Source organism: Ctenopharyngodon idella, chromosome 13 (genome assembly GCF_019924925.1).
Source record: "Ctenopharyngodon idella isolate HZGC_01 chromosome 13, HZGC01, whole genome shotgun sequence".
NCBI classification, from domain to species: domain Eukaryota; kingdom Metazoa; phylum Chordata; class Actinopteri; order Cypriniformes; family Xenocyprididae; genus Ctenopharyngodon; species Ctenopharyngodon idella.
In genome coordinates this window covers 29,511,311-29,538,734 of record NC_067232.1, presented here as the reverse complement: position 1 = coordinate 29,538,734, position 27,424 = coordinate 29,511,311, and the positions used below count along the sequence as shown (strand labels likewise).

Sequence of the window (27,424 nt, the reverse complement as noted above, 5' to 3'; positions counted from 1 at the left end):
CTGTGTCGTGGCTGTCGTGTCGATGAGGCCTTCACAGGGGATGATCTAGTTGACTCAATCTCTGCTGATACTTCAGGGCTGCGTTGTGGTCGTGTCAAGGTGCAGGTCCTTGGTCTCAACTGGATACGGCACGGATCCGGTTGACTACGGTGAACCTCGGGATAAACAGAAAGACTAATATTAGCGTAGATGCCATTCTTCTTCTGATGTAACGAGTACATCAGGTGTTATAGGAAGTGTTCCCGGTTCCGGCTGACCTAATTTATGCAGCCTAATAATCCTTTAACGGATTTGGAAATATAAATTGGTAATGTGTTATGTGTATGCCAGGTTAAAGAGATGCGTTTTTAGTCTAGATTTAAACTGACAGAGTGTGTCTGCTTCCCGAACAATGCTAGGAAGATTGTTCCAGAGTTTAGGTGCCAAATAGGAGAAGGATCTACCACCTGCAGTTGATTTTGATATTCTAGGTATTATCAGCTGGCCTGAATTCTGAGATCGCAATAGACGTGAAGGACTATAATGAATTAGGAGCTCGCTCAGGTACTGGGGAGCTAAACCATTTAGTGCTTTGTAAGTAATTAGCAAGATTTTAAAATCTATACGATGTTTAACAGGAAGCCAATGCAGTGTTGACAGAATTGGGCTAATATGGTCATACTTCCTGGTTCTAGTAAGAACTCTAGCTGCTGCATTTTGTACGAGCTGTAGTTTATTTATCAGGCGAGCAGAACAACCACCCAGTAGAGCGTTACAGTAATCTAGCCTTGAGGTCATGAACGCATGAACTAACTGTTCTGCATTTTTCATTGAGAGCATATGTCGTAGTTTAGATATATTTTTAAGATGGAAGAATGCGGTTTTACAGATGCTAGTAACATGGCCTTCAAATGAAAGATTGGTATCAAAAAGCACACCCAGGTTCCTAACTGACGACGAAGACTTAACAGAGCAGCCATCAAGTGTTAGACAATATTCTAGGTTATTACGTGAAGAAGATTTTGGTCCAAAAATTAGAATCTCTGTTTTTTCTGAATTTAGTAGTAGGAAATTACTGGTCATCCAATTTTTTATATCAGCTATGCATTCCGTTAATTTTGTGAATTGGTAAGTTTCGTCAGGGCGCGAAGAAATATAGAGCTGAGTATCATCAGCGTAACAGTGAAAACTAACGCCATGCTTCCTAATGATATCTCCCAAGGGTAGCATGTACAGAGTGAACAGTAACGGTCCTAGTACTGAGCCTTGTGGTACTCCATATTGAACTTGTGATCGATATGACATGTCTTCGTTTACTACTACAAACTGATAACGGTCAGATAAGTATGATTTGAACCATGACAATGCAATTCCACTAATGCCAACATAATTTTCGAGTCTATTTAAAAGAATATTGTGATCAATAGTGTCAAATGCTGCACTAAGATCCAGTAACACTAATAGAGAGATACAACCACGATCTGATGATAAGAGCAAATCATTAGTAACTCTAATGAGAGCAGTCTCAGTACTATGGTACGGTCTAAATCCTGACTGGAAATCCTCACAGATACCATTTCTTTCTAAAAAGGAACATAGCTGTGATGATACTGCCTTTTCTAGTATTTTTGACAGAAAAGTGAGATTTGAGATCGGCCTGTAATTGACTAATTCTCTAGGATCAAGTTGTGGTTTTTTAATAAGAGGTTTAATAATAGCCAGCTTAAAAGTTTTTGGTACGTATCCTAATGATAAAGATGAATTGACGATATTGAGAAGAGGGTCTATGACCTCTGGAAGCATTTCTTTCAATAGCTTAGTCGGTATAGGGTCTAACATACATGTTGTTGATTTTGATGATTTAACAAGTTTAGACAATTCTTCCTCTCCTAAAGCAGTAAATGAATTGAATTTTTCCTCAGGGACACTACAATGCACTATCTGACACGATACTGTAGTAGACGGTTGCATGGTTATTATTTTTTCTCTAATATTATCAATCTTGCAAGTAAAGAAGTTCATAAAGTCATTACTGCTGTGCTCTTTGGAAACATCAGAAGTTGAAGCTTTATTTCTTGTTAATTTAGCCACTGTATCAAATAAATACCTAGGGTTGTGTTTATTTTCTTCTAAGAGTTTAGAAAAATAGGCAGATCTAGCAGATTTTAAGGCCTTTCTGTACTCAATCATTCTCTCTCTCCACGAAATACGAAATACTTCTAGTTTTGATTTCTTCCAGCTGCGCTCCATTTTTCTGGCTGCTAACTTTAGGGCCCGAGTGTGCTCATTGTACCATGGCATTGGATTAATTTCCTTAATCTTTTTTAAACGCAAAGGAGCAACTGAGTCTAATGTGCTGGAAAAGACAGAGGCAATAGTTTCTGTTGCAACATCGAGGTCTTCTAAGCTGTCTGGTATGCTAAGGCGATGAAAATGATCAGGAAGATTATTTATAAAGCAATCTTTAGTGGTAGAAGTCATGGTTCTACCATATTTATGGCATGGAGGCAGTTTAGCCGCCTTGACTAAATGTAGTATACACAAGACTAGATAATGATCTGAGATGTCGTCACTCTGCTGCAGAATTTCAACAGCATCAATATCGATTCCATGTGACAATATTAGATCTAAAGTATGATTACGACAATGAGTGGGTCCTGACACATGTTGTCTAACACCAATAGAGTTTAGAATATCTGCAAATGCCAATCCTAATGCGTCTTTTTTATTATCTACATGAATATTAAAATCACCAACAACAAGGACTTTATCTGCAGCTAGTACTAACTCTGATAGAAAGTCAGCAAATTCTTTGATAAAGTCTATATTGTGTCCTGGTGGCCTGTATACAGTAGCCAGCACAAATGTCAACTTACATAATGTTACGTAAAGTACCATAGTTTCGAAGGAATTATATTTGAAAGACTTCTGACTAATACTGTAAATATTACTATAGATTACAGCAACACCTCCCCCTTTGCCTTTCTGACGGGCATTGTGTCGATAATCATAACCTTGAGGACTAGACTCATTTAAAGTAATGTAATCGTCCGGTTTTAGCCAAGTTTCTGTCAAACACAGCACATCTAGATTATTATCTTTGATAATATCATTAACAATAAGTGATTTTGAAGAAAGGGATCTAATATTTAACAACCCGAGTTTTATCATTTGTTTAGCATTATTATCTCTATTTTTTATTTGTTGAACATCAATTAAATTTTTACCATTAAATGGGTTTGGAAGTTTTTTGTTTTTACTAATTCGGGGTACAGACACAGTCTCTATTTGAAAATATCTAGGTGTAAGAGTTTCTATGTGTTGAGAGTTATCTGAATTTTCTGACTTCTGTAACGTGAGGCAGCTAGCAGACGGTCGGTTTAGCCAGTCTGTCTGCTTCTTGACTTGGGCCCCAGTTTGTCATGTTTCAGTTCTAAGACTATGTGCCATATTACTAGAGAGAAGAGCAGCACCATCCCGGGAGGGATGAATACCATCTCTTTTTAACAGGTCAGGTCTGCCCTAAAAACTTTTCCAATTATCTATGAAACCTATATTATTTTGCGGACACCACTTAGACAGCCAGCCATTGAGTGATGATAATCTGCTAACTATCTCATCACTCCGACGAACAGGAAGGGGGCCAGAGCAAATTACTTCTCCTGACATTGTACTTGCAAGTTCACACACCTCTTTAATGTTAATTTTAGTGATCTCCGACTGGCGAAGTCGAACATCATTAGTGCCGACGTGAATAATAATCTTAGAGTATTTACGATTAGCATTAGCCAGCACTTTTAAATTTGCTTTGATGTCAGGTGCTCTGGCTCCCGGCAAACATGTGACTATGGTGGCTGGTGTCTCTATTTTCACGTTCCGTGTAATAGAATCGCCAATAACTAGGGCACTTTCAACAGGATTCTCAGTGGGTGTATCACTGAGTGGGGAGAACCTGTTTGATGTTCTTATTGGAACGGAAGAGTGGTGTTTTCCGCGGCTAGGCCGCCTCACCGTTACCCAAGTGCCCTGCTGCGCGGGCTCTACAGCCGGAACCGAACAATGTACAGAGTTCACTAAGCTAGTCGCATCCAAAACAGTATCTGAAGCCCTTGCATTCTTACTATCCTCGATTAAAGTTTGGATGCGCGTCTCTAATTCTGAGATTCTCTCTGTCAGCCTGACTATTTCCCTACATTTATGACATGTAAATCCCTCATCACTGACAGAGAGAGCTATGGTAAACATGTGGCAAATGGAACAGGTAGCAATGCTGGGAGAGGATGACATGACTCACCGTGTTTGTAGACTGATCCGACTTACCACAGCTGTTTGAAGAACGCGTTGAAAAAGGAGCGCGCGAGCGACTGTTAGCAGGTTAACAAGCTAGCGCTGCAAATGCAAATGCGTTGTAACAGCGATTTAGATTCAAATATTACAAGCTAGCGACGTCAGATTAGTGTGGTAGGCAATATTACATATAAGGTAATAAAAAAATAAGCAACAATGAATAAAAGTAAGAGATTCAAAACAAAGCTATACGGAGTTACAGACGCAAACCAATCTGAGCAGCGAGGCAGACAGGAGCAATCGAGTTACAGGAGCAATCGAGCAATCGACTTTAACCAGCAGGTGGCGGCAAAGTAGCATTTATTTGCGCATATATCAGCCATTTCCTCTAATCATTTTTCACTTCGTTTTTGACTAAATATTAAACATTATAAAATAACTAGGTTTAAAAATACATTTTGTCAATGTGAAGCATGAAATACTCACAAAATCCTAAGAAAAACAATAACTTTTCTTGTGAATGATTGACACAGAAAGCGAGCACCGCGCTTTCCCTCTGTAATCACAGCAATTAATCTAACTAAAGTGCACAATAAATGTTTAATTTTTGAAGCTTTTTTTCACATAAAAGTAACTAAATTAATGCTATGCCTGACTATTTAAGTGACTATAATCTGATTATAAACTAAGTATTACACTATTGATGCTCAACACACCAGCAAATGACATCTCACCGGAAGTTTTCGAGCTGGCTTATATTAATGCGGAAGTTCTAAAGAACGCTCTGTGCATATAGCCAATTACATCCAATCATAGCGCGATGGAGACATTGCCTCCTCTCACGTGACTTTCCCCCATTCATTCTCAATTACCCCCCACAGAACCCACCGCATGCTATAGGGGGTCTGATGGTTTTCTATGAGAGCAAAGGGAGGCATGACTCCTGCTGTAACTTTACCTGCGGGTGTCACTGTTGAGCAGTGTTCCTTAAGAAATATGAGTGACTTGCGTTCTTTTTAATGTCATAATTTGTAATATTTGTGTTGTTTTATATGTAATATGGATTATTTTCTGCACTGCCTCCCTTGCCTCCTCGGAGAAAATGCCCGTCAAATATATTATGTAACACATTTCTTAAATTTTATAATCATTTACATTTTACGTGTTTCATATTTTCAAGTTAGTTAACAAAAGCACACCTGCATGTACTAAAGTTTCTACCAAAGAGACTATCACTGTGCTATAGCGTGCACAGCCATTCATTTTTAAATAAAGTTATTATAGTCTTAATGGTGTTCAGCCAATCATCAGCCTAACCTCAGACTCTACTTAATGGTAACCCCAAAAACCTTTTAAATTCCAAAATAATACAACTTTAAACACTAACAGATCTCCCCCTATATCAATATTGAGCAAAACACATGAAATAGCACTCAGTTTTAACATTTACTCTCCTTTAACAGTCAGAAGCAAAGCATGCTGGGAACTAGAAGTCTGTTGTAACCACTGATTGTAACTCATATGAATTTATATGGGAACATGTGCAGTATATGTACACAATAAAGGATAAAACTTCATGAATGTAATGCTATTTTTGTCTTCATTTATAAGTATTTTATATGTATCAATATATAGCTATACATGGTCAATGCATATATTGCAGTATATTGAAAAATATAAGCACTAGTTTCCCATATATGAAAATGTATTATGTGATATATTGCATTATATTTTGCAGTATATTCCCATATATTTTTGTTCTGTAAGGGGTCAGCCCAATGACTCGACACTTTTTGTTCCTGGCATGAAACCATCTGCACAAACCTCAACGACAGCAGGTTCCCTAGAAAGCTCAAAGCTCCGATCCTGTAATCCTCACTGATACCCAGCATCATTTTACCTCAGAATAATGAGAATGCACACTAATATTTCAGTTCTGCTCATGTCAAATACAGCAGCACATGATCTCTGGGGTCAAACACTTCATTCAGGACAGATGAAATAATATACAGTGGATCAGTTTATATCCAGTATCTTACATGGACAGATATTTCGTCTATCTTTGCTCCACTAATGAAAATAGTTTGACACTAAGCTAAAACAGGATCAGCCGTGTGTCTCTGAGCAACACAAAGATTGTCCGTCCATCCGGTGCCGTTGAAACACTCATGAAACGAGGTTAATCCTGTGGGATTGAGAACCGGAACTAACGGATGAATAAATGTCTTATACGTGTAGATGTTCATTCAGGATACTACAGCTTATTAATGTTTGTTTTGACAACATTCGTTGGGCAGGAGCTTCCTGGCGGTCTAAATGTGTGATCATATCACTTTACAGGCCTGAAGAAATAGCTCTGCTCACTTACACACAGGCGGTCAGAAAACACTCTGAGTGATGTGATTCATCTGGGCTGGTTCTGGCTCACGTTTCATGAAACGCACTGGCGTCTTGATGATTATGTGAGTCATTATCAAGCCTTTCTGTTTTACACAGTGACATTTGGCCGTAAAGCGCTCCAGAGACACCATTAAAGCCCCAGTCGTCACACTTGAGAGCTCAGACAGATGCTGCTGCTTATTTTGGTCTCTTATCTCGAGCGTGAGGCCCTGAGCTCAGATCAGTCTGAATCACACACACAAAAACATCAGTTCTGGCATCATTTACTCACACTGTGCTGAAGATGTTTCGATGCTGTTTGCCTCCAGTGACTTTCGCCGTGTCATTGCGTTGTCTTTTGTTGCTCAGGTTATGAAGGTGTCGGCGAAGACACAATTTACTGAACTCTTCCTTTAATAATGTATTGCTATATATTATACTTTGTTTTGAACAGCTGTTTCATGATGGACTTTAATGAGTCATGATACAACCATAAAACCCTTTAAAAACCCTTTAAAAACCATAAATGTTTGTCTCTCTTATGATGCCTATGGGCCATTCTACAGAATCGGTGCAAACTGCACAACCAAAAAACACATTAAAAAGCATTTAAGTATTCAAATTTTAGATATTTACTAAAATCCTTCTATTATCTATTGAATCCCACAATAATATTTAATATATCAGTAAGATTAATATATATAAAATCATCATTTATTGGGTACTTTCAATTGGGAGGTGTCTGTCCCGAACCCTACAACCCCTAAATTTCAACTTGTGGAAATGATATTGAAATAATTTTTGCAGTTTCTTCCATTGCTGTTTTTAAAAATATATTTTTGATTTTTTTTTAAACGAAGTTAATATTTATTTATTATTTTAATTTTAAATCATGAAACTTGTAAAAAAAAAAAAAAAAAAAAAATGTGTCCCTCATGTTCATGTCACTACCGAAACAGTGTGTGTTTGAGTCATTGTCTGAGACTGATTTTAACACACTTCTACATTTCTGATCAGGAAATATTCCTGTGTCCCTCCCTCTCATAGCCTCTCTTTCACAGTAGATAGGTCCATCATTTTGATTTAAATGTGTTCAAAAGTCTGAAAATCTGTGTGGAACTTGAAGGAACGTCACTATCAAACACCTTTTTCTGCAATTAAGCAAACTTTTTTGGGTGTTATTCCATAAAATGTAGTTTTTATGTGTGTAAAACTGTTCAGAACTGTGCTAGCTAACCATGTGCTGATTAGCATCTTTGAGCGGCTCAAAAGTGTCTAAAATTGTCACGACCGAAACGTGATGTTTTGGTAGAGACATCATTGTTTTGGTAGTGACAAAAGGGAACACATAATCATTTATTTGGGGGAAATAAACAAAATTTAGTAGAGTTATGAAAATCAATAGAATTTTAGCATGTTTTATTAATCAAATCATTAGTGTTTTATGTGAGTTAAAATCCTGTAATGTGATGTGGTCACTACCAACACATTACTGTCGCTACCGAAACATGGATGTTTTGTCAGAAATAAAGTATATTGAATGATCAACTAAGATGTTATTATAGTGTTTGGTTCAATGTTTATTCAAATGAATAAATCCTTCACTGTGAAATCAGTTTGATAAACTTTATGACTTTTACAAAGAAAGATTGAATTAAAAAATACAACAAATCTCATAAATTACATTTGAAATATTGTTAAAATTATAATTGTTATTGATTTGCCTGTGAAAACTTTTTTAAAAATATATTCTCCAGTGGGAGTTTGAGAGGGACTGTGAGTCTGTTCTTATGGATATATGGATATGAGACGTGTTTTGAGTGACAGGAACAGCAGCGCTCAGTAACCCAAGAGCATCTGCTATCATCTGATGCAGAGCAGATGTTTCCAGAGATGTGCTGCACACTACCTCAGTATAGTGTACTATAAAGTAGTATAAAGTGCTCAAGATGAGTCACCGACATTCACAGAACACACTGTAAATATGTGTAATACTATAGATGTGATTGGCATGCGCACATCTTTGAAACATGACCTGTGAGATATATATGTAGCACATGTGGGATATACTTACGTTTATATATAGTACTGTTTACTCAGCACAGCATACTACACCAAGTGCGTTTATAGATAACTTAACAGCATTTTCTTTTTCATTATTTTTTATTATTATTATTATTTAACCAAATAGATACAATACAACAAATAATAATAAATAATATCAGTGCTGTTCAGATTAAATGAGCATCCTGCTTGGTTTTAGTCGAATATATTGAGAGACTACATCATTTTAGTGCGTGTGTTTATCGTGGCGTCCGTTTGTTGAGGTAAAACCCTGATTTAAAGCACAAAGAGAGCTCGAGAAAAGAAGCGCCGACAAACCACGTGTAGGCGGGGCTTAGCACGCTTCTGCGTCTGGATTGGTCACTGGTTACATCATTCAACCGTGGAGTTTACTGATTGGACAAACGATTCTAGTCAGCGGTATCAATATTCCGCTTAGTCACTTTCGAGGAGTCTGTTAACTTCAGCTGTCTCGAGGCGCGGCGTCTTTTTTCCTCCTAAAGAAAAGACAGATTACGGTTCTCCTGCGGGTTACTGTCTCATTTCATTTCCAACTCAAGACCCTGGAATATCAAGCACAGCTTCCAAATGGAAGAATCAGACAAAGTTTCATCCAGTGCACCTGACGAAGCTCCGCACGATATTGCCATGAATGAAGCCGCTGCAGTCGGTCAGACACAGACAGACGCGCGGAACGAGACGCTGCGGAGCGCGGAGGAGGAGATGACCGAGAAAACCAGTTCTCCACAGACAAATGAGGTAACTAGTGCTCCACAAACAAGTGAGGAGACTAGTGCTCCACACATTATTGAAGAAACTAGTGCTCCACATATTATTGAAGAAACTAGTGCTCCACATATTATTGAAGAGACCAGTGCTCCACAAACAACTGAGGAAACTAATACACAGATAACTGAGGAGACTAGTAGTCCACAGACAAATGAGGTAACTAGTACTTCACAGACAACTGAGGAGACTAGTGCTCCACATATTATTGAAGAAACTAGTGCTCCACATATTATTGAAGAAACTAGTGCTCCACAAACAACTGAGGAGACTAATACACAGATAACTGAGGAGACTAGTAGTCCACAGACAAATGAGGTAACTAGTTCTTCACAGACAACTGAGGAAACTAGTAACGTTACTCCACAAATAACTGAGGAAACTAGTACTCCACAGATTACTGAAGAAACTAGTATTCCACAGACAACCGAGAACACTAGTGCTCCGCAGATTACTGAGGAAATCAGTGCTTCACAGAGAGCTGAAGAAACCAGTACTCCGCAGATAACCGAGTTAACTAGTTCTCCAGAGCCAGCGGAGGAAAGCGCTACTCCACCCGTAAGTGAAGCTCCAGCTGAAGTGAAGCACACGAGCACAGAGGCAGAGGTAACATCTACTTCACAGACGGATGAAGTGCTCACTGCAGACGCGACAGAAGTAACATCATCCCAGCAGACAGAAACGAGAGAGGACAGCGTTACTCCTCCGGCGTCGGCAGCGCGCGTGACTCCAGCAGCGGAGGTGAGCAGCTCGTGCGCGGCTCAGACAGTCTCGGAGAGCCGCAGAGATCTCTCATCTGAAGCGCCTGAGGAGGAAGAGAAACACCCGCACACTCTTCATCCATCACCACCCCGTGAGTATCACATCGTTTTCAGCGGCATTTGTGTTGTGATAGATGGAGGCGGCGGGGATTTATGGTGTTGAATTTGTCGTCGCCTCCTTCAGAAAATCAAAGCGATCAGATGCGAGTGAGACTGAAGGGAAAGAGCAGATAATCGGTATTATGTCAAATGCTTCAGTGCTGCGGTGATATTTGTTTCCTGCTGAGAGGGAATATGGCATGATGAGGCATTATTGTGTGAATGTGTTGGTGGGGCCCACCCGCTTCACGAACAAAGACCCGCAGCGCCTCATCATGAGATCAGCCATAGATAGATAGATGGGTGTAATGTTGCCCAAATGACCAACAGTGATGCCCACTGAATGGTCATATGGTCAACATTGTCTTCTATAATGTATGATTAATATATACTTTTAATATATAATGGTCATATGGATATCTATTTATCTATCTATCTATCTATCTAGCTCATTTTGACCATATGACCATTCAGTGGGCATTGCTGTTTTTAATTTTTATTTTTACGGTTTTACACCCTATAAGATGTATTAAATTGATCAAAAATGGCTAGGACATGTATAATGCTGCTAATGCTGTATGACTGACAGCTGCTGTATTCTGTCAGAAACTTTCTTCTGATGTTTTCTGCTGTTCCTGTAGATGTTGTTGGTCAGTTCTCACACACCTTGTTCGTTCTCACAGCAGTTTATTTGCCATGAAAGAGTTCGCTTCTGTCCGGACAGAAAGCAGAGTAACAGACTGATGAGATTCTTCAACATACTGTATGTTGGTTTCTTAAGAATTAAATAACACAAGGTTTCTGGGTAGATGGCTTTGCCTTCACAGAAAAAGATTTAATTTTAACGACCTCTGTTTCGTTATAACAATCACAATCGCACTCACAGCTGTGATGCGGCCATAATATAAATATTTTATAAATTAAATAAATATAAATTTATATTATATATTTTAAGTTATTATTTTTATTATTATTTATAAATAGGAATTACATTTATAAGAATTAAACTTAATGGCAAATGTTCCTATAGGAATACCCTTAAAGGGTTAGTTCACCCAAAAATGAAATTTCTGTCATAAATTACTCGCCCTCATGTCGTTCCACACCTGTAAGACCTTCGTTCATCTTCAGAACACAAATTAAGATATTTTTGATGAAATCTGAGAGGTTTATGACTCGTCCATAGACAGCAATATAATCAACACTTTCAAGGTCCAGAAAGGTACTAAAGACATCGTTAAAACAGTCATGTGACTGCAGTGGTTTAACCTTAATGTTATGAAGAGACGAGAATACTTTTTGTGCGCAAAAACAAAACAAAAATAATGACTTTATTCATCAATCTCTTCTCTTCTGTGTCATTCTCATACGTTGTTTACGTCCAGCGCATCCAGGTTCTACGTCAGAATGCCGACTCAGTATTGGCCAAAGCTGATCATGTGATCAGCACGACTCATGCATGTGATACTGACGCAGGAGCTGGCCAATAATGAGTCAGCGTTCTGACGTAGAACCTGGAAGCGCTGGACTGTGTTTACAACGTGAAAAGCATCGGAGCATGACACGGCATAACCCTATAATGTGTGTGACAGATCATGAAGCGATCATCTCTTCCTCTTTACTACTAGTTACAGCAGCAAATAAACATCAGAAGATTCAGAACAACTTACTGAAATGAATCATGTCTCATGTAATCCATCGACAGAGGTGTAAAGAGTACCTGAAAAGCATACTTGAGTAAAAGTACAGATACCTTACATCGAAAATGACTCCATTACAAGTTACAAGTAACCAATTCTAATACGACTTGAGTAAAAGTTTTAGAGTGTCTGATTTTAACAGTACTTAAGTATTTTACTCATGCTGAAAATAAGAGACAATTGATTTGTAAGATGAGAAATCAAGTTTATTTTCTAAAATCAAAATAAAACTGAACACCTCAATGTTGCAATAAATCAAGGTCGACAGAACAACCTTTTAAACGTCTACAAACTCAGTTGAGCTCAAGTGCACAGAAAGGCCATAAGTAAATCAATATCCTTCAAAAGGTCTCATTAGTATAGCGGATAAATAAAACAATGTTAAGTAAAATTAAATAGTCAAAGTCAACTTGCACTAGATGTGCTGATTTCGGCCTCATCAGCAGCTGCAGTCATGACCTCATCTCATAAACCAAACACCTGCGATTCAGAAACTACCTGCTAATGCACTCACATTCATGTAAAGTATCCTTGCTGACAAGTTTGGGTGAGTAAAGGCAAAACGCACAAGATATAATACCTGCAATGCCCTGTAGATGGCGATATCGCTTCTTTATATCAGAAACAAACTGCTGCAGAAAAAGTTAGGCTGCCACGCAAAATGTAATGTGTAATTGCATTACTCATCATAAATGTAGTGGAGTAAAAAGTACATTTACTTGTTCAAAAATGTAGTCAAGTAGAGAGTAAAAGTTGCCAATATCTTTGATACTCAGTACAACTACAAAGTAGCCAAAAAGATACTTAAGTACAGTAACTAGTTACATTTACTCAAATACTTTACACCTCTGTCCATCGATCAGTGTTTCAACCGCGGAAAGACGTCAGTAAAACAGCTGGAGAACAACACATTTATCTCAGAAGACATTCAGTGACCATAAACCCGACAGTCAGCTAGAAATATAACTCTAGAGAGGAGTGTTCTGATAAATATATGCTCCATATTACATATTCTGTTCTGTGATGTCTTCTCAGTGTGTTATTTAGGACAGAAATAGTCTAAATAAAGACTGAGACGTCTTCATGCTCATTTCCATTCAGGATGAAACAATGTTAAGTGAGTGTTGAGTGACGCTGATCTGATCCAGACCCATGAGACAGAGCGCAGTGGAAACCAACAACATCACTGTGTGTTTCACTAAGAAGCACAGTTACTAATATAACATAATTTGTCTCATGGAAATGAACAGTGGGTTTGAGTTAAATGCAGAATTAGAAACAGTATCTGTAAAACGTGTAAAGACAGAAAATGTTTTATACAGTAGTTTTTTTTTTTTTTTTTTAATATTCTGATGGTGAGTTGAGACAGCCCTCTATTCTACTGTATATTTGTTAAACTCCACCTCTGTTCCTTTATTCTAGATGGCGAGAGTTAACTGCGGTTCATTCTCTCAGTCTCTGCCGTTTCTCATACGCAGCAGGAACAGCAGTGCAATAATCACAGATCGTTGGGCGACTGTATAGAGGCATCAGTGAAACCGCTGTCATTCTCTATTGTTTTAGTGGTGACAGTCAACCTTGATTACATGCTCAATCATAGAAAATTGAGTGTTATTCTTCAGGTGTGGTTGAATAACCTTTGGATTGTGTCTCCAAGCAACATCTGCACGTTGTGTAACACCGCATAGAAAGCTGCTGCTTATTTTATTGTTTATATATTCATAAACTGCAGAATAACTGCAAAATGCCTCTGGAAAAAATGCTGACATTACAATGATGCCATTGTATTTATTTATTTTTTTAATGTCTAAAACAAAAACATCATAAATATGGGTTACTTATCCTGGGATTTTCTTTTTTTGAGAGAAAACGCTGATTTTTTTTTTCTGGAACACACAGCTGACTAGCGTTTAAATGATCTCTCGCCCTCCTGTAACTCACTCGCTCTCTGACTAGGGCTTCAGGAAGTGTTGTTGTTTTCCAGATGATCCCGAACCTTCTGCTGCTCCTGCCATCGCTCCTGCGCTCTTTCAGCCTCCGTTTCCATCAGGTATGTTTCTTCTCTGCTGGTGTGCTGATGTTTTCGTCTTTCATGTGCTGTCATTTGATTATTGCTTGCATTTTAGGGTGACGTTTGGCCTGATTTAAATGTAATATCTTGGAAGTTAACTACTATGTTAAAAGTCAAAGAGTGATTTGACTTGATTTTCCCTGATCTGGATTAGGGTTGTCACGATGCCAGTGATCTGTGAAGCTTGTTGATTTTCAATCCTTTTAATACCACCACAAAAACTGAAATACTGTTAAACACATTACATCATTCAAAACTCCACGTATTTAAAGTACTTGTGTAATATTTAACAACTTGAAATGAGTTTTCCGTTGAGCCCGTGAGCTCTTCCGGGTTCGGTCGGATCTCATCCGGGGGCAAAAATTATGAATTTTTTATCCGTGCTGAAGCAGCTCGTGAATATTATAGGGCCCTATAAAATCTGTTTTATTTTTCCCAAATTCCGTTTTTTCCTTTTGAAGTTTTCTGGATTTTGTTTTTTTTTTCTTTTCCATTTTACATTTTTTGGACTCTGATTTGGTACTGCCGATAGCATAGGAAAAACTGTATTATAATGATTTTTTTCTGTCATTTTGCAAACATGGCATTATTGACAGCCCTAATGCAGACTCAGTCTTGACAGAATGTGTCCTGGAACAGGTGAAATGATTGATGTTCGTCTTGATTTGCTCTTTGTCTTCTTAAGCACTCAGATGGTCGATTGTTCTGCCTCTCTTCTGACTTTCACAAGTCTCTGAATAGCGAGAGAAGCTTGGAAGCTTTGCATCAGTTAATCTTTACAGCAAAGCTCCGTTAACATCCTCATTTATTGCGTTCTATTAGAGCAGATATTAATTGCATGACCACCTGATTTTAGAGAGAAAAGCAGATGCTTTCATTGAAGGAGAAACGGGTCTAGAAACATGATCAAACTCTTGGAAATCTTGTATCTTCATGAGGGGATTGTGAAGCCCTTGCAGGTTCATCCTCATCCCGTCCCTGGCCAGATTCCAGCTAACCGCAGTTCATGTCTCATTCTGATCCCGCAGACCGCTGGGATTCTCCATCCGTAGCTTCACAGGCCACCACTGATCTCACTATGGATTCACTGGGACATAAAGACTCGGCGGGACTCGACCCGGATGTGCTAAGCCAGTCAGATGATGACTTCATGTTTGAAATGAAGAAGAGTCTCTTTCAGGCGTTCTCCCCTCTTAACGACAGTCTCGGGGAAAGGTCTGTGGAGGTGTCTGACAGTCCGTCTCCAGACCTGGTCCAAGATGCGTATGATGGAGATGACGTTCACGCGCAGCCCAGAGAAATTCAACAAGAGGCTGGAGCAGACGCAGCGCTCTCGCTTTCATGCGCATCAGATGTCAACACCACGTCTGATGACCGGCCAACGTCTCTCCCAGATATCTTGAAATCTTCTCCGATGAACCCTGAGAAAGAGGACTCGGGCTCATCAGAAGGAAGCCCTGATTTCAGCCCTGTTCATAGAAGTGTGAACGAGTCCGCTAATTCCCCGTTCTCTGTGTCTGCCAACAATCTGCTTGAATTTGACGCTAAGATTTTGCTGCTGAAGGAGATGACCGAGGTCACGGAGGCGAAAGCTGCGGAAAAGGCTAAGCTGGAAGCGGAGAAGAACTCGGAGCAAAGTTTTGCTGCTTTCGATCTTGTGAAAGAGACCGATGTGCCTGCAAAGAGTGACAGTCTTCTGAAGGACAAGGACAGTGTGGAGGTGTTAAGCCAGGCTTCTGTTCAGATGGCGGGCAAATTTGAACCTCTCAACTTCCAATCGGGAAAGGCTCAAGAACACTGGGATTCTGAGAGTCCGTCTGCAGACTCCTTCTCGCCGGTGCTGGACGCAGTGACACAGAAACCGTCGAGCTTCACCGCAGAGCAGGAGCAGCGAGCCTCAGACGAGGCGTCCGAACAGGAGGTCTCGTCTGAAGAGTTTGAGTTTGTTGAGAGGCCGCCTCGAGGTGCCGCGGAGGAATTTCTGGAAATGCAGGACAGCCTGACATTTGTTAAACCATCGGAAGTGCTGCTGGATGAAGACAGATCTCCTGAACTGGAGGATCCAGTGCCTGTAGCCAATCAAAGCTCTTACCATCTTCTCAACCAGGCGTCAGACAAATCCTCCGCTGTGAGAGGAAAGGCAGGCCTGGAATCTGATTTCCAAGATATTTCCCCAACTCCAGTGATCTGTCCTCCAGCGGATAAAGCTGGAGCCGGGAAGCAGGAAGCTGAAGGCGAAGAAGGAAGTCAAATGTCAGATCTGAGAGCGGCAGCAGGTAAATTCAGCACGGACCGTCATTACGGCTCGTTTTCCTTCACCGGACCTTTTCATTTATCCATGGTTTTGTGTCTGTGTACGGTCATCATTTGTGTTTTGTCCTGTTCCCCTCATCTCTCATGCATCTCACCTTTGGCATGGCATGATGTTGCATTATGAGTCAGTTTGCATGATCACCTTTCCGTCTGATTCGCTCACTGTGGAACAACTAGTTTGATCTGTATTCTGAAAAATATATCTTCAGATTTGCAAAGCGACCACTTTGGCTCAATCTATATGATTACCTACTTGCTTGGGATTAGGATTGTTTTTCTCACGTATAAATAGAAAAGTGTGAACATGAATGTGAATTTCATGTGAAATTCACATTCATGAAGTGTGAATTTGAAGCAGGGCTCTACAGTGTGACCATTTCAGTCGCATTTGTGACTGAAAATCACTTTGTGCGACTGTGAAAAAGTGTTTAGGAGCACCAGTGCGACTTGCGGTTGCAGTTCGGTTGCTCAACAACAACAAAGCTGGAGAATCTCATGCAGCCAAAATGAGGATTGTCAGTAACGGTGTTCAGCCTTACATTGTTCAAACCGGAGTCGACACTGATGGAGAGACTCAGGAAGAAGTTACAACTTTTAGATGTTTCTGAATGGTTAGTGGATAAATTTATGTAGTTGCTGTGGAGTTGATTCAACTCATCCACTAGCATGTGCCGTCATGTTAATCTTTTGTGCAAATCCAGTGTTGAATTGACCCTCGTTTGTGAAGCAGTCCGGCGTAAAATGACGGCATGTCAACAACACTCTACTACAACAACTCTTCCTCTTCTCTAAAGCAGCCCAACATGGCCCCGCCCCCTTTGTTGTGTGTTCCCGGGGGCGGGGTTTATGTAAATTTTAGGGTTTGTGATGTCACTAACCCGAAAGAAGCTCGTTATAGTCCCTACCAGCCGTTTGTTGTAGTCCTTAAACAGTGATTTCTGTAAAAGAAAATATCTCCCTTTGCATTGAACTTTGAGTGTCGTAACTTTGCAGATGTTGTTTTGATCAAACGGCAACATTACACACTAACTAAAAGATAAAGTCAAATCATAATCAACCACCCCTTTAAAGTAGCATTTCAGTTATTTAAATCATTTAATATTTCTATATTCAATCTCATAACATGAATTTAAATGCATTCATGCCACTTCTGAGCCTCATTAAACAGTCTTTAAATAAACCTAAATGCCATCTTTGTGTTCTTCTGTGCAAGATTAATTTTGTTGATACGGATTTCATTTCATTGGTAACTTATTCTTCCTGATTGTGTCTTAATATTCTAACTCAATTTATAAATATAAATCTATGAATTTAATTTAATCTATGAAAAGATGACACATTTAATAAGATAAGAAAAAATGCCCTTACAAAGGTAAAAAAAAAAAAAAAAATCCCCAGGAAGTCATTTTAAGGAGTCAAATATGGGCTCATAAGGTGCTCCTAAAGTCTTAAAAAGAGATGTAAGCGTAGAGCCCTGTGCAGTGATCTGTGTTTGGGCTTTGTGCTCTTTTTGACATGTTTCTCAGCAGTGATGAAGCAAGCGGGCTTTAGGTCACAGAGCGTCGTGTTTACAGAGCACTGAAACGGCTCATTTGTCTATCTGAAGTCAGACTCGACTTTATGCCTTGACTTGCAGGTTGGTCAGAAGTAAAGGAGAGACGGGTGTTGAGAGCGTTCAGTGAGTTTGAGTGTGAATGTGTCGGTTCACACGTTTCTAGTGTTCAGTGGCGTTACATCTGTCAGTGCTGTATGTGTGGGTGTGGCCGAGGGGAGCCGTGTATTTGACAGTCAGCTGATGGTTTGAGTGTAGGACCCCTCCTCCTCCTCCAACTCCACCCGCCTCTATAACCTCTAGCCTTCCTCTGAGCACTCGCCGTCACACCCACTGCAGACATGGACCCGGCGGATGAACAGCCCTCGGCGCACTGGAAACACACGGGTAGAGCTCAACTCTTTTATCATACAGAGACTGTAACGCTTGCATGTTGTTCCTTCTACCTGTAACGCAGTGCAGCAGAAGTAAGTCCCGCTGTTGGTTTTTACAGTCATGTGGTGCTTGACTGTTTAATGAATCCTTTAGCTGAAATAAAATGTAACCTTTGCTCATAGAGGATGAATCAGAGCTCATGCTGATAATCTGGCCAAAGGTTCTGGGTGCGGTGGGGCAAAAGTAGTAGCTGTTTAATGATTTGCTGCTGCATCTTGCAAAATTAGGTGGACTAGAACCAAACGTTCCCAGAAACAAATTTCCTCCGTCAGTGTGTGAAATGCTTTTTTTAAACCGGTCTTGTATAGCAGGAGATGTTGAAACGCTATCACTATAAAGTAACATCTCAGATAATGGCATATATATGTTCATATACCATGGCATGTATACGGTTGCTCACAGAGGTCAAGTCATATGCATGTCTATAGTGCTTTTCTCAATACACACGGTTTCATAGCAGCTTTACAGAAAGTCGTACTGTCAGTGTTTTACTATAGAGCGGGTTTGAGTTCTGGGCGATATGATGATGTAAGATATGAGTGATCCTCTGTATTTACATCCAGATATACTGTATTTAGTGTCTGGCTTTAATTTTAACTCATAGCGTCTCTGATTTCAGGCAGAATTACTATATCGTGATGGTGTTTCTTACTGTGATTTGAAGAGAACTTTTGATTTAGGTCATATCTGACCTAATAATATCACTGGAAACACGGTTGTTTTATTAGTGGTCATCAGGAGATGTGTGGCCTGACACACAGACGGCAGCCATTAAGGTGAAAACTGATGGTACTGCAAACCAATACACAGAGATAATCACTCAAAATAACTATCCAGCACTCTCTGTTAGATCACTTGAGATGGATTGACCCTGTGAAATTAAATTTTTTTTCTCTTTAATAAATTTGCAAAGTCATCACATCTGGTTTTTGCTTCGTCATGTATGGAGTGCAGAATGAGGTTTAAAGCATTTTACCATAATGCTGCATTACAGAAAAGTGAAAAACAAAGGGATCTGAGTGCTTTCTTAATGCACTGTAAATGATGAGAGATTTAGTTTTTGTGTGAGCTTAGATTGATATCGTGTCATAGGGCTGGGCGATACAGCTAAAAAAATTATCACCATATAAGGTTTCATATTGATTGGTATCGATAATTACTGAATTTTTAGTAGAAAAAAATGTTTGAATTTAACCAATGCATTTTTAATTAAGGCAAACAAATGTTTAACACAAAGCAAAATAAAATGTAAACAAAATAAATATATATATATATATATATATATAATTTTATATGAAGATTAAATAAATAAGTGTTGAAGAAACTTAGAGCTGCACAATTCTGGATAAATTGAGAAACTTTTTTGTTTGTTTCAAACCAAGATCACAATTCTGAATGTCAACTAAACAAAATAATGTAATTTTTATTTTATTTTTATTTATTTTAAATATATTTGAATTATTTAAATAAAAAAATAAAAAATCTGTTTGGATGGAAGATTCAATGACAAGTCCATAAATACTCTTGTTTCATTGCTGGATGAATCTGTTGAATGAAGATTCAACGTCAAATACATTTTTTAACAGTCACTTGTCACCACCTGGTGGTGAAACAATGTAATCGATAAATGCGTCGTTTTCAGCGCGTTCAGGTTTCTTTCAAAAGCTGATTTGCTTTATTTTGATCGATAACATAGACATTAGTGTTTTATCTAAACTATAAACTTTTATCTCAGTACTTCTGTGATAATTTGAATATTTGTAGCACAGAAATAAAGATACTGTGTGATTGAAAACAGTGTTTGTGCAGCTGTTAATACCGACATGACAACTGCTCTCTCAAGATGAACTTTGAAGTAGATCAACTGTAAGACGTAAGGAAACCATGAAACTGCCACACTGACGAGCTGATATGCCCTTTTTTATTCACAATCTCCTCGTCGCCGGCAGGTACAGCATCATTTTCATGTGTTTGTTTCGGCGATTGCGCACCTGAACTCCACAGCAACTTGTTTGCTGTCACTCGTAGCGCGTCATTTAAGTAAAACTATATCGAGGGTTATATCGAATATTTTTTCTATCGTTAACGATTAAGACGTACCGTCGATTAAATATCGATACCGTTTTATCGCCCAGGCCTATCACGTCATGTCGTAGTTGATTGTATGATTCAGCATCAACATCTGCTCATAAGAGGTGAAATGAAGGAAACACGATGGTTCAGCAAGAGCTTGTGCATGTTGATCCCACACACAGAGCATCAATCCATCTATCCCATCCTGCTTCATGCTCATCCCTGCTCATCCTGCTGCAGACTGAGCTGTGTGTGTGTGTGTGTGTTTCAGTGCTGGATCTGCTGCACTGGCGGGACGTGAGGTCGAGCGCGCTGGTCTTCTGCTCCAGCCTCTTCATCCTCCTCTCCCTCACCTGCTGCAGCATCATCAGCGTTCTGTCCTACGCCGCGCTGGCGCTGCTCTCCGTCACCGTGACCTTCAGGATATATAAGGGAGTCCTGCAGGCCGTCCAGAAGTCTAATGAAGGACATCCGTTCAAGTGAGTCACAGAGATATGTGTGAGATGACCTCTTGACCTCTCACCGGCTGATTTAAGGTCAAATAAGATGCCTGTAGTAAATATACTCTCTTACTTTACATTTACCTTTATTCAGTTAGCAGACACTTTTATCCAAAGCAACTCACATTTGAGGAAGACGACAAGCGATTCGTCTTACAGAGGCAATAAACATGAGAAGTGCTAGTCATACAGTAGGACAGGCTACAGCAGGGAGTGACTGAGGAACTGACAGAGCATAGAAGAAGAGATAGACAAATCATAGATGAGAATCTTGTTCCAGCAGGATGCAGTGAGTTTTCAGCTGTCTTTAATATTGTCAGGGATTCAGCTGACCGGATAGAGTTGGGAAGATCATTCCACCAGTGAGGAACAGTGAAGGAGAAGGTTCTGGAAAGTGTTGTTGAGCCTCTCTGTGTGTTTAATGTGCCTCGTGGATCCATCACAGACTCTTGTGCTTTCCACATCCACAGTTTTGATTATCATTTATGTTCATGTGTGATGGTGTGACTGTGTTCATGGCCTTCAGCAGTGTGTGGAGGATGAAGCTCATCTCATATCAGCTTCAGTGCTGAAAGAGGTTTCGTCCCATCTGAGATCTTTTCTTTTTCTGTTAATGGCAGATGCTTTTATCCAAAGCCATTTACACAGATGATTTGATCAGGATTGAGTTTTGACTAGCGCTCTCTCGTCTTGAATGTCTTTTCCTCACTTCCACAGATGGTTCCTGGAGAAGGACGTTGCTCTGTCCAGAGAGGCGGTGCAGAGGCACAGTGACGTCGTTCTGAGCCGGATCAACAGCGTGCTGAAGGAGCTGCGCCGTCTGTTTCTGGTGGAGGATCTGGTCGATTCTCTGAAGGTCTGAGTCTTTCTCTATATGACATGGAAAAATACCTTTCATTCAAACTGACTCAAGTAAGTTAAAGTAGTTCATGAGGAAGAATATATTTCAGTAACTGCTATTACAGTCTTTCACAATTGCTAAGACACGTTTCTTGAAACCTTCACCCATTTACTCACAACATTAAACACAAAAGAAAATCTTCAAACTACATTCAGAGAACATCTGACTCTTCTGGCAAAATCAGACAATCACCTCAAAACCATTTTATCTGTACTCAAAATCAAACACTGCTTTCAGGGAATGATGGGAAAACCCCCCTGGTGTGCCAGATCCAGCCTTGACCACACCTTGCTCTTCCTCGTCCTCTTCCTCCTCTCCCTCTCAGATTGTTCGTATCATCGTTCAGTTCACCTGTGCGCTCTGAGCTGACACATATCGTACAGTTGGTTTGATCACATCATTAGAACAGTTTTGTGGCAAAAACTGTTGTAGTTTGTGTTTAACTTTTGCCTCTTGTTTACCATCTTCCAACACAAGTGCATCACAGTGTGTTCAGAGATTCGCAAATGGTGCCTGAACTTGCTTAAGGTTTTACAGAGAGAGTGATTTATTTGACAAATGGGTTTAGGCCAGTTTGGTTCAGAGAACAGACTTTAGTGTCTTAGCAATTGTGAAAAACTGTAAATCTATAGTTCATCCAAAGAGACCGTTTGTCCAAAAAATAAGTCTGTTATTTTTTACATTTACACTCTCATGTTGTTCAAACTGTGTGACTTTCTTTCCTCTTTGGGTCCCAAAAGATGTTTTGAAGAATGTTGTCCTTCATTGACTTTAATTGTTTCTTCTCCAGTTCGCCGTGTTGTTGTGGATCTTCACGTATGTCGGTTCCTGGTTTAACGGACTCACGCTTCTCATTCTCGGTAAGGCCGTGGTGTTGATTTCACTGTGTACTCTGTTTTCACGCTAACTTCAGTCTTGTTTGTTCTTCAGTCATATATGAACCATGATGTTCTTGATCTTTTTATCCTGCAGGTCTGGTTGGAGCGTTCAGCGGCCCGATAACCTACGAGAAGCATCAGGTAATGATGGGGTGTGTGTGTGTTGTGTGTGTGTGTGTGTGTGTGTGTGTGTGCTTCAGTCGGCACTGCTCATGTCGCTCACACTCTTTCTCTCCCGCAGACTCAGATTGATCAGTTCATTTCTACGGTGAGCGGCCAGATGAAGGATGTCTTGGGGAAGTAAGTGAAAGTCGTCTGTGGGTGTCCAACACTTATGAACACATCATTCACATTATTTCCTCATTGATCCTTTACTGTCCTCCATCACGTGATGTTTGCTACTGCTGTATTTCATACTGTACAAATACTCTCGTCATCGTTTCATGGTCCCTCAGTGCTTCATTTGTCTCACTCAGTGTCAGCGCCCCCATGAGGTTAATCATATGTATAGCGTGTTTTTCCTTTACATGCAGAAAATGTTTTAACTGACAGAATAATCAGTCAAAATACTTACTGTCTGTTAACGGTTTGATTATATTCCTCCCAAGAATGGCTGTTCCTTCAGTTTGTCTGTCTGTTTTCCCGCAGGATTCAAGCGAAGGTTCCTGGAGCCAAGAAGAAGCCGGAGTGATGCAGATCTGCTCTTCACGCTCATCTCTGTCTCTGTCTGTCTGTTTTCTTTCAGTTTGATCACATGACTGCATCATCATCAAGTTGCTCCGATACTGGTCGCAGAATAAATGAAATATCTTGTTTAATAATGCCATCTCTGTCTGAGAAACATTTCGCTCTGCACTGCGAGTACGTCTGTGTAGAATACTTTCTTTGTTAATGAGGGAAAGTTGAATAGTACCATTAATGGTTTTTGTGGTGTTTTAGTTCCTATGACTGTGATTTTACTGTTCCAGTGTTGATTGACTGGAGAGTTTCTCTATAATGTGTCAGACTCGGTAATCTGTACTAGACGGGAGTAGATATCACCACGCGTCACCTGACCTGCAGGAACTCCTCTGGACGAACACGTTTACATGCGACTTCCCTGAAAAGAAGTTATTGTATTTAAATCTATTTATCTCTGGACCCGATTCCTAAAGCTGCACTTGAATATCCCACGAGAGCCGAGCATCGTTTGCTGTGCCAATAACTGTGAATGATACGCGTCTGGTTGTTCTCAACTCTGTGGAATGCATTTTGACATGTTAATGAGTACCAATAAAGCTTCGAACTGAATCACTTCACTGCTTGACATTATTTCAGCTCTTCTGACAATCAAACTTCTGTTTATTACAGTCATGTGTTTCTCAGCTCTGCTCCAAACACTTCCACTGAGGAGCAGAAACACTGACCTCACCTTTGACCTCTGATAATGACAGCTGGTCTTCAAACACTATATCAGTGGGGTCTGATAAAGGGATAGTTCACCCAAAAATTCAAATTATCTTTTTCCACAAATTTTGTATGTATGCGAATTGTATAATCTCCAAGGTACACATTTCTAGTAATTGTGCAGTTAATTCTCATATTGTATTTCAGAAAGTTTTGGAATATTTTTCCTCTCCTCAAATTTGTCACTACCGAAACAATAATAATAATTTAATAAGAAGTGTTACATTGACCTTTTAAGATTTTGTTTACATCTACCTTATAAATATAGTTTTGCTATTTTCTAAAAACGTTTTCACAGGTAAATCAATAACAATTATAATTTTAACAATATTTCAAGTGTAATTTATTAGATTTGTTGTATTTTGAATTCAATATTTCTTTGTAAAAGTCATAAAGTTTATCATACTGATTTCACAGTGAAGATTCATTAGTTTGAATATACATTGAACCAAACACTATAATAACATCTTAGTTGATCATTCAATATACTTTATTTCTGACAAAACATCCATGTTTCGGTCGAGACTGCACATTTCCGGTAGTGACAGTAATGTGTTGGTAGTGACCACATCACATTACAGGATTTTAACTCACATACTAAAACACTACTAAAAAATAAATAAATAATTATGTGTTCCCTTTTGTTACTACCAAAACAATGATGAGGTTTCGGTCAGGGGGTAGTGATGGGAAGTCGGTTCTTTTCCGCGAACCGATTCTTTCGGACAGTTCGATTCAATAAACCGGTTGAAAAAAACCGGTTCACCGGTTCTTTTACGCTCCGACGTAATGACGTCATCCGCGATGACGTCTTCTATCGCGGGCCGGGATGTAAAAAAATTAACACATTCAAATATATAAAGTCAGTAATCATAACATCAGTCAACTAAAACATCATTATAATCTGAAACGTTTCTTACCATTTAATTTTGCATCTAAAGCATCCAAACACATATACAGGCAGATGTGCAAACACAGTTTTACAGTTATAAAGTGAATAAATTAGTCTTCATCAGCGCAGAAACCATGATCCCCTTACATTACGATTTATTTGTAATTAAATAAACTTATGTTTCGCCAGATTGGCCCCTCATTCGAGTCCTCTCATAGCATCAGTTGTATAGTTTCCCGGTGCTGTCACAGTAATTACTGTTCGGTAGCTTCAGATCACACGCTGAATCACGCATGCGCAGTATCATCAGCTCATCGCTTCTCAAATCGGACATGTCCGAAAGAAGCGGTTCTCGGTTGTGTACTGATGATCCGAAAACCGTTGCAACCGATTCTACTCGAGAACGAGATTGAGATTCGAGAACCGCGAGAGCGATTCAAAAGGAGTCGTTTGTTTGCTCTCGCTGTAGTTTGATTACGTCAATTTTTATCTTTATATTTAGAAATTAAACAAGCTGTCCATGGATTATTTATGAAACAAATAAATGTTTAGTTTGATAGTTTTACAAACAATTAATTGTTTCCAACCTTTAAAAAAAATTACTTGAAAGCACAACTGCACAACTTTTATTATATTGCTTTTTAAATAACGTTAATATAGAAAAAAAAAAAAAAAATTGTAGAACTTTCTGAACATTAGTTTGATCTGTGTACAAAATATTATGTTCATGTTGGCATGTAGTTATGTATATTTTGTATGCTATTAATCTGTTGGTGTATTTGGAAAAGCACAATATTTCCAGTATGTTTGATATTATCACTTTCCGATGTTCAACAAAACTTGACTAACGTGCTTTTCGTTCTCTTGAAAAATTACACGCATGCGCAGTATCATCAGCTCATCGGTTCTCAAATTGGACATGTCCGAAAGAAGCGGTTCTCGGTTGTGTACTGATGATCCGAAACCCGTTGCAACCGATTCTCGACTCGAGAACGGTGACAGGCCGTGTACGTTCGTTTGTGTGCGCCGCGCATGCGCACTCATATCAGCTGCTCGTGCTCATCATCATCAGTTCTCTCTTCACAGCAGGTAAAGTCAGTGTACTGTTGGAGTAACTGAATAACTCCGGGATGTTGCTTTATTTCGAGAGGTAGTGTCAGGCACATCAAAAAGAGAGTAACTTTAGTAATTTGTGGATTAGTGTTTGTTTGGAGATGCAAACTGTTTGGAACGATTCAGTCCGATTTGGTGAACTGGTTCGACCGGTTCACTGAAAAGAACCGGTTAAAAAGAACGATTCGTTCGTGAACCGGACATCACTTTCAGGGGGACACAAGAACTCGACTCTCTCGTGAACGCGCGGACGGCTGTTACCAGAAGCTAGTGATTATAAAGTTTATAAAGATATAAATATGGATTTTTTTTTCTTACAAAAACACATTGTTTCGCTTTAGAAGGCCTTTATTGGATTTCTTTTATGATGGATGGATGCATTTTTTTGGGCTTCAAAATCTCAGGTATCATTCACTCCCATTATAAAGCTTGGAGGAGAACGGATATTTTTAAATATTTTTTCGATTGTATTCTTTTGAAAGAAGATAGTCATATACACCTAGGATGGCTTGAGGGTGAGTAAATCATGGGATAATTTTCATTTTTGGGTGAACTATCTCTTTAAAGGTCAGATCTGCTCCCTCACGGTCTCCACAGGACGCTTTTCTTCACAGATTGTCAGCTGTTTTCCGTACTGCTATTTTAATTCTGCTCTGCTATTACATATTAGTCTCCATGTTTCCACCTCAGCTGTTCCTCTTCACTAGTGTTTTGAGTATGACTGGCATCAGGACCATTGAATTGTGTTAAAGGACTGGACTATAATCCATGTGTTTATAACATTCTGATGGAATGACTTTAAAGCAAAGACAGAGTCAGATAAACATAACACTCTGGTGAGTGAGGACAAACAGTTTACAGCACATTTCTATTTGATGCTTTATCTGTGTGATGAAACTCTACATGTACTGGACGGGTTAAATATATACTGTAATGCTGTCCATCAGGATCAGAGCACATGCCAGAAAACTGCTTGTCCTGTAAAAACTGAAGTGAAAAGCAAGCGTTTCTGAGCAGCTGGATCCTAGAGTCATGTGTAATTACAGCTTCAGCTTTCACAAAAATGTGTGACAGCAAATCTGTATTTATTTTTACCATCATCATTTAAAAAAAGGCACAGATCAGTCCAGAGTATTTGTCAAGAAAGATGTTCTGTTTAAGGGTCTATTTTAATGTTTATATATTGAATTAGTAG

General features: G+C 39.3%; 1 protein-coding gene across 11 annotated transcripts; it reads left to right on the top strand.

The window, feature by feature from the left end:
- The first annotated feature begins 9,132 nt into the window (after positions 1 to 9,132).
- On the top strand, positions 9,133 to 24,068 carry rtn4b (reticulon 4b). Of its 11 annotated transcripts, XM_051917163.1 has the most exons (11): positions 9,134 to 9,654; positions 9,814 to 9,850; positions 9,884 to 10,348; positions 14,040 to 14,105; positions 15,155 to 16,402; positions 20,771 to 20,978; positions 21,717 to 21,855; positions 22,691 to 22,760; positions 22,873 to 22,919; positions 23,020 to 23,078; positions 23,427 to 24,068. In XM_051917163.1, the coding sequence occupies exons 1-11, from the start codon at positions 9,298 to 9,300 to the stop codon at positions 23,467 to 23,469; spliced, it is 2,739 nt and encodes a 912-aa protein (XP_051773123.1). In that variant the 5' UTR covers positions 9,134 to 9,297; the 3' UTR covers positions 23,470 to 24,068. The 11 variants fall into 11 exon arrangements, 10 of the variants coding, with proteins under 10 accessions (XP_051773120.1, XP_051773123.1, XP_051773124.1 ...); XM_051917160.1 differs by having other exon boundaries at positions 9,133 to 9,850; XM_051917164.1 differs by having other exon boundaries at positions 9,134 to 9,468; positions 9,682 to 10,348.
- Positions 24,069 to 27,424: the final 3,356 nt, after the last annotated feature.